General features: G+C 55.2%; 1 protein-coding gene across 11 annotated transcripts in view; it reads right to left on the minus strand.

Moving 5' to 3' along the window:
• The window catches only part of DLGAP2 (DLG associated protein 2), an 844,777-nt gene that overhangs the window by 448,589 nt on the left and 381,691 nt on the right, over positions 1 to 14,497 (minus strand). For 2 of the 11 annotated variants that reach the window (XM_078069922.1, XM_078069916.1), the window contains exon 2: positions 12,970 to 13,096. The exons of the other annotated variants lie outside the window; for them this stretch is intronic. In XM_078069922.1, coding sequence (XP_077926048.1) covers positions 12,970 to 13,027 — 58 coding nt within the window. In that variant the 5' untranslated portion in view covers positions 13,028 to 13,096. The remainder of the gene's footprint in view (positions 1 to 12,969; positions 13,097 to 14,497) is intronic. 11 annotated transcript variants of the gene reach the window in all.

Here is a 14,497-nt window from a genome sequence, read left to right on the forward strand (position 1 = left end):
CGGAGCAAAGCAGACTGTCCTCCCAGCTGTGGGTGGGCCTCGTCTAACGCGTTGAAGGCCTGGAGAGAACAGAAAGGCTGAGCCTCTGTCCAGGAACAGAGAAGGTTTCCTGCCCACCAGCCTTCAGACTGAAACCATACCACCACCGTCCTGGGGCGCCGACCTGGTGACTCACCTTGCAGATCCCGGGACCTGCCTGTCTCTGTAACCGGGTGAGCCAAGCCCTTATAATAAGCGTCTTCCTATGGCTCTGGTTCTCTGGGGAGCTCCAACACACCCCCGGTGAGACCCAGAAAACGCAGGGCACGTGTCCACTCTCGGACACGTTCTACTCCACTGGGAGCCCTGGCCACCACCCTCCTGCACGCCAGCCGGAGACCCAGGGTCAAATCCACGTTCTCCTCTCTTGCCGCCCACGCAGAACCAGCGTGACACACAGAGTTGAGCAACGGTGCTGAGGAACCAGAGCCTTTGAAAGCGAGGACTGAGAACTACAGTGAGCCTCTTGCTTTGTTCTTGTTGGCACTTGAAGGTTCTTGGTGGAGCCTCCTGCCACACCCCCGTCTGCTTCCCCCAGTGTGGACTGCGGGGACGGGTCAGGACGGCCAGCACGTGAGCTGGGGGCTGAGGCCCGAAGTCCTAGACGCCAGCCCCCCAGCCTGGACCCTCCCCCAACGTGTCCCTAAGTCAGGACTCTTCCTGCCCTTCCTGCACGGGGAGCAGGCCAGGCCTGGCTGGGGGCAGCCGCCGTGGTGCCCCCCACCCCGAGCTCTGCCTGTGGGGCGGCAAGACCCCAGCGGAAGGGCAGATTCAATGCGGGGAATTCAGTGAGGGGAATGCGGGCCCCCAGGACTCTCGTTACCAAGGGGGCCGTTCTGCCCCCAGAGCACGGCGGTCTAACAACAGATGCACGCGAGGACACTGGGTTCTATTAGCCACAGACGATCAGGGGACCTCGGTGACCACTGTCGGCACCCTTCTCACACGTTTGTGTCCCGAACGGGGAGGTGCGGCCGTCCTGCTGGGACCCGAGGCTGAGAACGGGACCAGAGAGGTCATCTCCGTGCTCAGAGCAGTAGTAACACAGAACTTGGCATCTCCCATCCCGACGACGGAGCACGGACGCTCCTGAACCGAAGGTCAGTTCCTCTCCCAGAACCACCCGCGGGAGCACCACTCTCACCTCCCGGGATGGGCGTCGTGAGGGCACAGACACAAAGCTCTCCTTGCCTTCCACCCTGATGCTTCTGCGGTACTCAGAGTCACCTAAATGAGAACGTCTGTCAACTGATCCTGCACAAGGAACAGGAGAAACAGGCCCCAGGTTTGCACGGGAGGCACCGGAGTCACGGGCCACGGCACGTCGCGGGAGCAGAACCCGAGGCCCACGCGCTCCAGCCGGAACCCACCAGCGGCTCCTCCTGACGACGCGCCTACCACGGCCGCGGCCCATCCTCGCGGGGGCAACGGGCTTTGTCCCTTCAGCCTGAGTGTTTACACACCGTCCACACTCCAGGACCGAGTTACGAGGTCGTAGCTTCCGTCCCTCCCCCTACAGACCGTAAGGGACGGCCGTCAAACGCCTCAGGGGCACCTGCGGTAAATGCGGGCTCGCCCGGGAATCACAGCCGGCGGATCCGTGGGACCAGGAAGGGCCAGGAGGGGCTTTCTGGAGCGTGGACGAACTCTGCCTCCTGACTAGCACCTGCGTCATGTGGGGCACACGTACCACTAAAAACAGTACATTTGGCTTTCTGAGAGAAATAAATTATCATTTCTATCTCCATCAGGTTGGAAACAAAGAAGGACATTTATGTCACTGGGAGGGAGTATCTGCTTTGATTTATTTATTCAACTTTAGGGAACCGATAGGAACATAAGATGAATACTCCATAACCCTTGGCAAGTATTTCTCCGCTCAAATAAAAACAAATGAGATTATGTTTTCATTTTAATTGGCTAGTATCAAACACCACATATTTTAATTGCATTTCCTCAAACAAGAATCCAGTGTTTATTTCTAAGGGAAGGCGTTCATCTTTCATCTACCAGTCATTTTGTTTTCCCGTGATGATCTGTGCACGGTGGCCAGTGTTGCAGGCTGAGGGATTTTCAGTCTGTTCTTGACGTTCACTGGACGCACGGTTAAGGGTATATGCTACAAACCCCGAGACACCTGCACTAGTTAGTTGAGAAAAGCGTCATACACACATCTGTGTTGCATAAAACCATTACAAGTGCGTAAATGTAAACTCATGGTCATCGGTATTCCACTGTCATGGATTTCAGGAAAAGAAACTATGGTCACGGTAGACGTACAAAAACAGATTTACTGAGGACTGTTCTGCAGAGGCAACATGGAGAGGTAATTTATTTGCGCAACACCATATTTATTTCACCTTCCCGAATTAGAAAATGCGTTTTTGGTACTGATAATCCCAAATGAACATCAGAAAGATAATAAGAATGTACAGCTCATTCCATCAGGCCGCGCTCCTCTCCGTGCCTCTGCGCGGAGACCTGCAGAGTCCTGGTCTGGATTCACCTGAAGGTGTGAAAAGCAAGAGGTGGGGTCTTCCTGGAAACCTGGAAGCACGGTCATCCTGCTGATCTCGACAACAGGCCGCGTCTTCTCTCTCCCAAGAGCCACGGACGTGTTTCGGCTGCTGTGTGCTCCACGAAGCCTGGCAGGAGACGGGCACTCTGGAAAGCTAGGCTCCCATCCCAACACTACGTCTAACTTCTCTGAAATAGTAAGTCATCTCGGGAATAACGGTTGCGCGATGCATCGGATGTTACTTGCTTTGGGCATTTAAGGGATTAAGAAAGTAAGTGCATAAAACACTCTAGGCTCTTTGGCATAGGATGCAAAGGTGCAGGAAAGTCCCTTTATGTTTCTTTCTGGGGCCAGTTTCAGCGTGTGTGTTCAAACTTAACTCCTGATATAAATTGGCAGTTTTATGCAGAGGCACAAAATCGGTCTGGAGGGCCCTCAAGCAGGGGATACGGAGAGCTAGGACCAGGCGTCAGGCCGCGCAGACCACCCTCCGAACTAAGTAGCGATCCAAGGGGGCTCAAGAGGGCACGTTCTGCTTCTCTCACGGCCAAGAACCGAGTGCTCAGGATGTTGACGAGGGTGCCCGGTGACCTGGGGTCTTTCCCAGAATTAATACGCCACCTGTGCGTGCACACCTAGGCAAACTACTGTCTCCCTAAAATTCACTTTTTGTTGCCCTCAGGCAGTCCTCTGGGGCTCACGGTTCTCTCTGAGGGGGCCCCGGATCCCCACTTCAGTGGCCACACCCAGATCCTGACACCGTTCTTCACTGGTCCCTTCGCTCACGTTCAGCCCACGTGTCCCATGATGAGCAGGCACCTGCCCCCCCCCCCCGCCCCGGGGCCATCACCAGGGCCCTTCACGTGGAGACATTTCCCTTCAAGATGGGGACCATGAGGCATTAATGCCTGCCTTTGATGGCTTTACCTATTTTCTCTGAGACTGAAATGTAATGGAATTAAACGTTGGCCAAGAGAAAAGGCGCCAATAAACAAAGCCGCAAGTAAGACACCAAACCAGGACGGCCAGCACCGGACGTCGACACCACATGAACACGAGCCTGGACTCCAGCCTGCACGGACTTCGGGGAACGAGGGGGTGCTTCTTGGCAGCAGAGGGTGCAGTCTGGCCAGGGAAATGCCTGTTTCTCTATCTGGAGGGAGCTGATAAAACACTGAGGTTTGCTGAGGTAATTCCTCTCCTGAGCAAAAAATACTCCAGTAACATATGGAGAAAAGATAAATAAATATGTGGTTTTGGCAAAGAATCCAAAATAAAGTGCAGTCATGGGACACAAGGCATCCCAATAGCTGAACCAGGGCAAAGGATCTAAACGCACCCATTCAAAATCTTAACTCCCTGAGTGTTGATCATCACAGGACAGGACCTTTAGATGAAATAGATATACGCAGAGTGACATATTGATTACCTTATGATAAATGAAATTTTCAGCACTTCATGCGCGTGGGCCCTGCTCCTGGGCTTCCAAAGAAGCTACACTTGGGCCATTTACCAAGGTCCAAATGACTCGGCAAACCTCCAAGCATGGGCCTTATTTCTGCCCCGAGCACACACTGCACATCTGCTTTGTTAAAGAAAATAGCCAAAAAGGAGCATTCTGAGCACAAAAGATAAGAAAAAATGAAAAAATCTCCCAGGTTCCCGTAAGATTAAAGTCACACAGCCCTGCATGTGCTAGAAAGGTAATGTCGGCAACTTTCTGAAATGTCCTCTGTCTGATGATTTTTAACCTTTTATGGAAAAAAAGATACAGAACCCTAGAGCAAATAATCCATCCTGGAGCATTCTCTTCTTTGTGAAGACTGCATCCCAGGCAGCCGCCCTGACTTGGGCTCGGAGAAAACTCTCTTCCTACCAAAAGTTTGTTCATTTCGCATCCACACGTGTATAATTGCATATATGTAATCATATGTGATATATATATTAGAGCACTCATAGTATATAGAATACGTATGTAACATAATTCTACATGTAATTATTTATCCATCTACAAATGAATAGGGGGTCGGACCATGTTGACTACATTGTCATGCACCAAGGAGAGTAGAATTATAACACCACGAACAGAGACCAGCGTGGGCTCCAGGGCTGAGAGGCTCTTCCAGTTTCTACAGCCGGCCCCCCACGTGTGTGAATGTGACCTATAAGGGGGTCCGAGACCCCTGGCCACTGCCTCGCTGCCCGGCTTTGGGGATGCTTGGCCGCACCTGGCTCCAAGCCGTCTCCAGCCCAGCCTCTGCCTGGTCATCTCATGAGGATGTGGAAGGAGCGTGTGCACCACGCCCACCCTGGCTCAGGGGTCCCCCCAGGACTGGGGTGACTGTCACGTGCACCCCACTTTCTGTGCTGTTCTGCAAGGAGGCATCCCAGAACACCTCCGGGCCGTGTGTCCTTGTTGCCCCCCGTGTCCGGCCCCACGAAGAAGAGCTGAGGAGCCGGAAGAGGCAGTGAACAGAGACCGAGATGGGAGCTGAGCCCTGAGCCTGCCGCTAGACCAGTTACATGCATGAGGATACGGGGAGGGCGGGATCTCTGAGAACCATCCCTTCCAGCAAGGACAGTTTATTGCTTCATCCATCCTCGTGCACCTTGCTCAAATACTCAGAACAGACGTGCGGCGCTCACAGGAGGCTGGGGAAGATGCCCCGAAGTCAGCTCCCACGGGGTGACACGTCCTGGCGGGCTCACCCCCATGGCCCCCACTCCCCGCTGTGCTGGGAGGAACCCGCAATACACCCACGGCCATATAGTAACAGGCGTGCACGCCCCGGACGTGGGGAGAACAGCTACAAACCCCATGTGCCCCGCATGCACACGCAGCGTGACCAGACCCCAGCTCCCCTCCACGCTGGCTTCTGGGAGGATGGCACGCACCACTCAGTGCTATCTCAGGGTGGGCCCACAGCCGGCTTCTCCAAAGGGCTCATCGTTAGCCACATTCAGGCTCCAGGAGCCTGACAAAACCAAGCCACAGCAAGACCCAAGGGGTGGACTTCCTACAAACGCCGTCGGGGTCTCTCAGCCCGCCCCCACACCCCGCACTGAGGGGCTGCACACAGAACGAGAACATCAGGTCCCCACTGTTAACGAGGGCCTAACTGACACGGGACACACGACTTCTATTGGCAGAAGCAAGTACATCAGGGGATCAAATTAAGTTTTATAATAGAGTTTTCTTTTCCTTTTCTTTCCTTTTTGATAAATGAAGGCTATGTCGGCCCACAAATAGACTGCTCAAGCAATTTCTGCAGCTGTTGGTGTTCACCCAGGGTCCCCGGGGAGATGCGCCACGGAGGCTCGTGGGAACCGAGCTCACACATTCACGTCACGGCTCGATCTCCTCGTGACGAGCTGCGGGCTCAGGGTCACCTGCTTCTGCGGTTTACGAAAAACCAAGGGCATGAAGACATTTCTGTGCTCACCCGAGGTTGCTAGTGGGTAATTTATGGCCCGTGGCCTAAGTATCATTACAAAAATTTCCATACTTAACAAAACAGATTCTCCCAGAGCGGGAGACAGGAGGTGGTAAATCGGGGGGCCAGAGGGGGGAGCCAAGATTGACTTGATGGGAAACGGAGTTTATTTTTGTGCGTTAATCGGAACTGTCTACTATGCTCTGATGACTCTGTGGAGAAAACAATGGGATTTTCATTCCCAGGCAAGAGAGAGACACTGATTTACTTGTCACCATAACAAGAAGGGCAAATGAGCCACAGGCCTCTGAAAGCTGCCTCCATCAGCGTCTGTGGCCTCGTGTCCTGCCCTTCAGGCACACGGGGTTCCCCACGGACTGCGTACCCCACGGAGGGAAAGGGGACTGGCGCCAGGCCCCAACGATGTGTGTGGAGACTCCTCACACCCCCCAACAATGTACTTCTTCCTCCTGTTTTTCCTTCTCCCTAGATTTCTGGAAAACCCAATTCCTAGCCAGTCTTCAGTGCTCACTCACAGTCCATGGGGCCTCCCTGACCCACGGCCTCCTTGGGGCTCAGACCCCGACTCTGACCCCACAGCAGCCGAGGAATGTCTGCGACACCAGCACGTCCCTCGAGACGGCACCCAGTAACTGGCCCAGCCCACAGCTCACGGGGGACCAGACCACGTCCTTCACACCCGACCTGGTGTCCTGGGCCCGCCTGGCGGATGGTGGGCATCTGTCAGGTGGATGGATGCTCCGCACAACAGAAGCCCAGGAACCAGCGGGTCCAGAGAACCCTGGATTCTGCAACGTCTTCACGGCAACTACCCTCAAGAATGCCACCGTCTACTTACAAAAGCAGCTCAAATGACGTGCGGTCCAGTTTTAGGTGTTCAGCCGGTGTGGGTCATTTACAATCGTCCCTTAGGAAGCAGGGCTGTGCTTCTGTTGAGGGCGCCGCGGGGCTGCCACGGGGTCTACCTCCCATCATTCACGGAGAAACACCGTGGGTCTGACGCCCGCGAGGTGCAGCCGTGTGACCGGACCGGCGGCATCTGCGGGGGCCGTCCCTGTGCCGGCGCGACCACAGCCCGTGTGCGTTTCCGTCCACGGCGAACACTACAGTGACCAGGGCAAGTGGAGGAAAACGGGCGTGAGCCATCGTGTCAGAACGCCCGGGCAGGGCGAGTCGGATGCCAGCTACACGGGTCTCCCGTCCGAGGGGTTTGTGATCAACCTCGTGGAACCCAAGGCTTTGAGTGATTTCTTCTGGTGAAATCAATGCACCTGCTTGTTTTTTGTTTTTCTTTTGTTTTGTTTTTGGACACATATATCAGGAGGTTTTCATAAATGCTGGGTGTTTCTTTTGAAATGCAGAAGCGACTTAAATACCACCATCCCTTCGTGGGAAGCTGGGAGCCATCCTGGTCATCACTGGGGACCTTCTGTTTCTGGCCTGATTACATTGTCATATGATACCAACGTGGAACCTCATGTCCCCAGAAAGGATAAAATCATTGAAAATCCAGACACCAGCAAACTGGAGACAATGGTCGCGGGTGGTTGTCCTGCCGGTGAAAATGCCAGGGCAAGCACAGAGTAAGGCTGTCCTGCCCCGTCGCACGGGACCCTCTCTTCCCCCTACTGCACCTTCACAGAGGGCAAAACCCAGCAGCCAGAGGTCAAGCCAAGTGCTGACCTCCAAAATCAGACCAGCCAGGCCCAAGTGCTGGCTTGGGCCGAGGAGCAGGTCTGTAGACAGGTGTGACCAAGCTGGGTGCACACGCGGGTGAGCTCGCCTCCAGGCCCGCTGCCTATGGGGGGAGGCTGTGATGCAGGATGTGGTTTAGCCCACAGAGGCCCAGGGAAGGGCGGCGAGTGCCTGACAAAACCAAGGAGCCCTGTCTGTGGACAAAGCCCAGGAGATTCTTCGTGAAGTTCTCGTGAATGAGCCTCGTTTCTTCCTGGTCGTGCCAGAGGGAAAAAATCCACAACTACAAAACCCTCAACGGTGCGTACAACCCCACCTGATGACGTATGTTGCTATCTAAAACATGGGAGAAGTAATAAATCTTCCTGAAAAAGATTCACTTACTAAAATTTCACATAGAGAAATTAGGCATTTTAGAAAAGAAAACCACAGGAGAAAAATCAAAGTAATAGGAGCTACAAGTTGTGAAAATGTGTTTCTTTTTTTTAAATGAAAAAGCAAATCTTCATCATATTGTTTGTAAAATGTGCATAGGAAATCACTGAGCTGGAAACATAATTTTGACAAATAAAGGTGCAAATTTTAAAAACGCAAGTCTATTCGTGCCAACGTACAGCAACCGAGTGATGCCATCAGGGCAGGGCTCACGTCCTGCTTCCTTTGCAGAGACATTTCGACAGGACGGTGTCTGACGACAAGGATGCACTTGAATAAGCACGTGATGAAGGAATTAGTAAGTTAATTTCATTAGCACAATGCAGTTCACGCCAATAACAAGTAACAGACGCCCTGTGCGAGTCCGTCGTGCCTGTGTTCTCGCTCCGGAGTCCGTGGCACACCCAGTCCAGGGCTTCTGGGTCCCCGTGGCCACGGCCGAGGGAGGGGTGGGGAGGAGCGGTGGGGATGCCCCCCAGCAGAACCTGCCGGCCAGCCTGCCTGTCTGGGTACCTTCGCCCCCCGTACCTCAGCTTTGGCAGGCTGAGGACGCGTGGCTGGGTCCTCCGGGAAGCCACACTGGGCCAAAGCCGAGGGCAGGCTGACTGTGCGCACATGGGGAGGGCCCCCCACGTGTCCTCACTAGCACCCCACGATCACTGGGTTTGGCCTCGAGGAGGCACAGTGGGAACCTTTACAGACTACACGGTGGGGATGCACAGGGTCAGTCTCCGATCTCAGGTCTCGTCGCGGGGACACAGGTGCTGCTAGATTTCATCCCTTATCTTAACTTCCGGTCTCTCCGACCTTCGGGCCCTCAAAGACGCCCCACGAGCACTTCAGCCGTTCCGTGGCACCCCCGTGGCCTGGCCCGGCTCCGTCGTGGAGGCAGCAGAGCCTGAACCTCCCACGGGTCTGAGTCCCGGGTCGTGCACTCCAGGAGGAGGAGCCCTGGGTGGTCAGGGACATCTGTGGCTCCCACACAGGACGTGGCCGCGGGTGTCGGTCGCGCTGAGGGAGCTCTCGGGGAAACATCTCCTACCAGGACCATTCAGAACAGCAGCTGATGAAGCCTGGGGCGGGAGGGCGCTGAGGTCCGCTCGGGGGACACGGCCCGAGGCAGCCCGGGGCTGAGCGCGCCCGCAGCCTTCCCGTCTGTCCTCTGTCCCTGTCTTGTTCTCAGGAGGGCTGCCCCCCACTCACCCCGCTGCCGCCGAGGGACAGAAGGTAGAAAAGCCCCACACCTAAGGAAGCCACGCTGCCTTCCCAGAGGGCATGGCGCCTGCTCATTCTCTGCTCCCTGCTCCCCGCCCGCCTGCACCCAGCTGGGCAACAACCCTCCGCGCCTCGCCCGCGGGGCTGACCCGCATCTGGAGTTCGCGTCCACTGGGGAAGCGTCCCAGCGCTGGTCCCGGGGGATCACGTGCCCGCAGCACCGGGACCCACGGGACCACGGCCCAGCTCCAGAAAGCATCACGGGACCAGCCCTGCCAACACTTACAGCAGCAACGTGAGTCGGGATGAGCCCGTTTCAAAAGTAGACTATCTGACACTTGGGCCCCAGGAGATGAGACTACTGACACCTCAAAATCTGTCCTCATGACTTTCCAGAGGCCGGCACGTGGCCGTGGCAGCACCACGGTGGAACCACAGGGCTGGGGCCCCACTTTGGTAAACACCATGCAGAATTCAGCAACCGCAGGGCTGCACAAACGACCACACTCAGACCGCCATCCCTGAATCAGGGGATTCCACAGACGGTCGATTCCAAAGCTGTAGCGTGGCTCGAAGGTCATGAAATACAAGACAAAAATACACCAAAAATCACTATAAACCCCGAGCCCTAATTCAGGATTGAAATGTGTGTACGTTCGCATTTCAGGTTATTTACACTAAAGAGCACGTATGATTACAAGATCACTGTATAGTTTACATCCTGAAAATTTTGAAACCCATTTGATTCTTCCTGTATTTACGGTCTCTATTCCTAACAACACGAGAGCGAGTTGAGCGAGTTGCCTGCTTTCCCTGAGTAAGAGCAAAGAGATCCCCGGGGTGGATTTGTTTCCCTCGCCGAACACAGAGCTTCTGTCCCTGAGGTGATGTCGTCTCCGCCATGGCTGGGGATGGATCCCGGCCGTGGCTCGTGTCACATCCACAGGAAATGCGTCCTCGCAGACGCCAGCACACGGCGGGCGTTACTCAAGTGTCTTCACTCAAGTGGATGCTCTGCAGCCTCGTCGGGTCTCCGACCTGCTCGCCTGACAGGTGTGACTGCTGACACGCAGAAACTCTAAGTGGGAATCGACTCCCGCCTTGCCCCAGGCCGCTGCGTCGGCACCTCTGGGGAAGGGCCAGCCCGCGGGGTCCCAGGCGGACCCGCCTGCGGATCGGACCCCGCTTGCTGGCTGCGCCAGGGGAAGCATCAGTGTTTGCTCCTTGTAGAGAGGAGTCTGCCCACGGGCAGGCCGCGTCGGCGCACGGTTGGCTGGTGGGCTAACGTGGATTTGAAAGCGTTTCCCCCAGGGGGCTGGTCGTTGCCTGTGTGCAGACCCTGCCCCTCCCGACCTCAGACTGAGGTCACCGCACCTGCTCTGTGAGCTTCGTGCGCGTCTCAGCTTCCCGACCCCATTGTGGAGAATCTCTGATCACGAAGCTGAGAAGCTCTGTAAGCTCCACCCGCCCCCCTCGCCCCAGCAGTCCCGAGGGGATGCCCTGGGCGAGGGACGGTCACGCTATACGCGGGTGAGCCAGTGCTGACCCCCGGGAGTTCTGCGCAGCGGGAGACACAGGTGTGCTGGCGGATGGCCCCCACGCAGCCCGGGTGTCCCATCAGACCAGTCTTAGTTATCATCACTGGTCACTTGTAACCACCACCATAAAACCGAGCCTGTGCTCACAGGCCAGGGAGAACACCCTGCCTTCCTTGGATGCCATCAGGAACACCCCGGACAGAAACAGACCCACTAGATACTCTGCAATTATACACTTTCAGCAAGATTCTTGAGACCGTTGTCTACTTTTGCTATAACTTGGGGCGGGGGGTATAATTTGTTAAGTGAAAAACCTGGAGTGTTATCCATGCTCACCTACCTGGTTGCTAGAATGAGTTCTCAAAAACGAACACGACCAAAATGGAAACAAAGTCAAGGCTGGTCTTCCAGACAGCGCAGAAAGTCCTGCCGCCGCGCCTCCCCGGGAGGTTGGTCCTCAGAAGCCCCGGGGCTGTGTGGCTTTGTTCTTTGGAGTGTGTGCCTCACCGGCCTCGGCCCCCGCGGCCCTGCAGGGAGCCTTCTTCAGCACACAGATCAAGGTAAAAGCCAGATGGAGAGCCGTCTGTGTAAGAACTAAGTCACTGCCTCAAAGCTGGTGAGATCCAGAGCAGAAAAACATCCATACTACCTCCTTCTCCGTTTACAACATCGTCACAAAAGATCCCCCTAACTGAAGAGAAATCCCCAAGGCCAGAGAAGGTCTCCCGTGCACATGCCCTGGAAAACGCGAAGGCAGGGCCCACTGCTCCCTGGCCTGGGCCCTGAGGGTGCCATCCCCTGGCTCCCGGAGCGGACGGGGGCTCGGAGAATCTGGGGACAGGGGGCCGTGCAGCGTCGGGCATCCTGGGGTGTTCAGAGCGTTCCCACCAAGGTGAGACCCTTTTCTACGAGTGTGTGTTGCAAGAAAATGCCAACCTCTAACTCACAGCCTGCGTGTTATGTAGCCGCATGGCACTCGACGGCGGTACGAGGGTCCAGGATTCCCGCAGACCAGCTGTGCGGGCTCCAGGCCACAAGAGGTGGAAGCTCTCTCATGGTCACCCCCAGGCGAGGCCCGCCTTTACCATCATCACCAACAAAAAAGGCGAGGGGGCTGCCCCCTCACGTCCAGACGCTTCTACACACACAGCGCACCTGACGCTTTCACAAGGGGGCACCCTCAGTCCTGCTGAGAAAGGGCAGGGGGCACCTGGGTCGGGTGACTTGCAGAATGGCCTGCAGGTAACGCCCGAGGCTGGGATGTTTTTCACCCCCCTCCACGGGAATCACGAAAGCCAGGGAAAAGCCCTCAGCTGTTCCCTGAATGCTGCCCTACAACTCCCCATTCGTGACAGAGGTCAGAGGACCAGAGTGCAGCACGACCTCTGACCACGTGCAGGATGGGAATGTACTTGGAAGGGCGAAGCGCCGTCCTGGTCCCATCTCGGGGACCTCAGACCCATTTGGGCGGAAGGCTGGGCACGCAGGGGCATGCTGGTTACGAGCGGTTCAGTCTCACACGTAACTCCCCGGAGACCCGGCTCCTGGAAGCCTGCACAACGCTCTGACATAATGAAGTCCTGATCACTTTGTGTGGATGACTTGCCATGTGTGATATATCCCAGAAACCAAGACACGTCCTCCATCTCACAGAACACGCCAATTCTGGAAATACACAGTTTCCTTAAAAAAGCCACCTTCGTTTTTCCTGATACCTTGTCTTCACAAAGTTTAATGACAACATTTTCTTTAAAGGGCAAACGAATAAGAGACATTCGAGAAACACAGAGCGATCATTTGATTTCACAGATGGAACAAGCACCAAAAACAAAATCAAAATTACAAGAGTTTCACAAGTAAATTTAAGAGAACCACAACATTTTCTGTGTTTTTTATAACAGATAGCTTCTAAAAGTCATAAAAATTCTTAGAAGATATAAAATGACAGGTTTGCTTTCTCCCCCTCAAGGGTAACAGGATGGCACCCGCCGTCTCTTCCTTTGGCGCCAACCCCCAGGAGCCCGCGTCTGACGGAAACACAGAAAGGAAATGAGCCCCGTGGGGAGTCGCGTACCTTTAAACAGGGTCAGTCCGCGTAGATTGCCTTTGATTTTAGTCAGCTTCAGTTCCATGGGGCAGGCCCGACCTTCTACTCATGTCCTTTGTTAAGTGGGAAGGAAAGGTTCCACTAAAGTGATCCCCTAAAGTGATCAATACACAAGAAAGTAAAGTGCACAGTTGTCGATGTGGACCGAGTCAGGACACACTTTCAGGGCTGGTGTGAGACGAGCCACTGGAATCCACGTGGCCCCTCACACGGGCCGCTCGTCGCCAAGGGCAACGCCACCGCCCACCACGAGGCGTCCGTGAGCCTCAGGCACCAGCGGTGGTCGATGGCTCTGAGCAACTTGGCAAAAAATGGGGTGAGGGCTATAGAAAGCCAATCATTCGAGTGTTGTTGTCCAAAGTCATGAAAAGAGCCATATCTACATATGAAAATAGGTTTATAAAGTAACTCGTACACATCCCCTGAAATGTATAATTATATACGAAATCGATTATTACCCAAGGTTATTGAGGGCATAGTGGTTTCAGCTGTCAATCAAGTACCCATAAAAGTTGGCATTCTCAAGCACAGACAAAGGAAACATCTGAGCACACACGTCACAAGGGAAATGACAGACAATGGACATGCTCATCATGCACACGCAGACGCGTGTACGCGCACGCACACGCGGTCACAGTCCCTGCCATCGGCTCAGGGTCATGCAACGTGGGAGCGCCAACACTGTGCACTGTCTCAGTTCTTAAATTTCAAGAACGTATGTGGTAGCCACAGCGTTACTTTATTAATAAAATAGTAATTAGTTTATTTTACCTGGCAAGTTTAGACTGACCAAACATGGCGTCCGTGACTCTGCCAAGGGCCCCGTGGACACAGCAGCACGGCCCATCGGGAGGAGCAAAGCGACCGGGCTGGATCTGCGTGTGTGCGTCCTGGCTCTGCCGCCCCCTCCCTGCGGGTGTGAGCTCGAGCGGGCACTGCGTTCCTTGGGGCGCAGGGTCCTCCCCCGAGAACCAGCACCCTGCCCTGTGCTAAGCAGGTGTTGCTGAAGACAGCACAACGTGGAGGATCACGTCTACCTTCCCGGGTGCCCCGGGATGAGCTAGAGCTCAGAAGACCCCCACGCGGGCCCGCGGCCCACCACACGCTCAGACACGGGAGGCCCCTCATCTCCCCTTGGACCCAAGTGTGACGCGGTTTACGGGACGTGTTTAAGTTGGGAAAGCCCGGGCACGTGTCAGCGGCTTATTCTGTGTGATGCTGCTGTGTGTTATTTTCAGTTTTATGGAGAACCTGTCGCTTAGCACCTTTGCCAAAGAGGACCGGCCACTGGGAGCCGCCAGGACAGACACGCCAGGCGAGCAGACGTCAGCCCTGTCCCGATGGCCCTGCTCCGATGTCCGTGGTTCACGGCAGAACCTGCCAGTGCCCCACCACGCCCACAAAACTCAGTCTAAAGCTGACATCGGTCGGTGTGGTTTGCCATCAGGTGGGAACAAACTGCAGACCTAAGGGGTCCACAGAACGAAAAGTTGGG

Source organism: Halichoerus grypus, chromosome 3 (genome assembly GCF_964656455.1).
Source record: "Halichoerus grypus chromosome 3, mHalGry1.hap1.1, whole genome shotgun sequence".
Taxonomy (NCBI): domain Eukaryota; kingdom Metazoa; phylum Chordata; class Mammalia; order Carnivora; family Phocidae; genus Halichoerus; species Halichoerus grypus.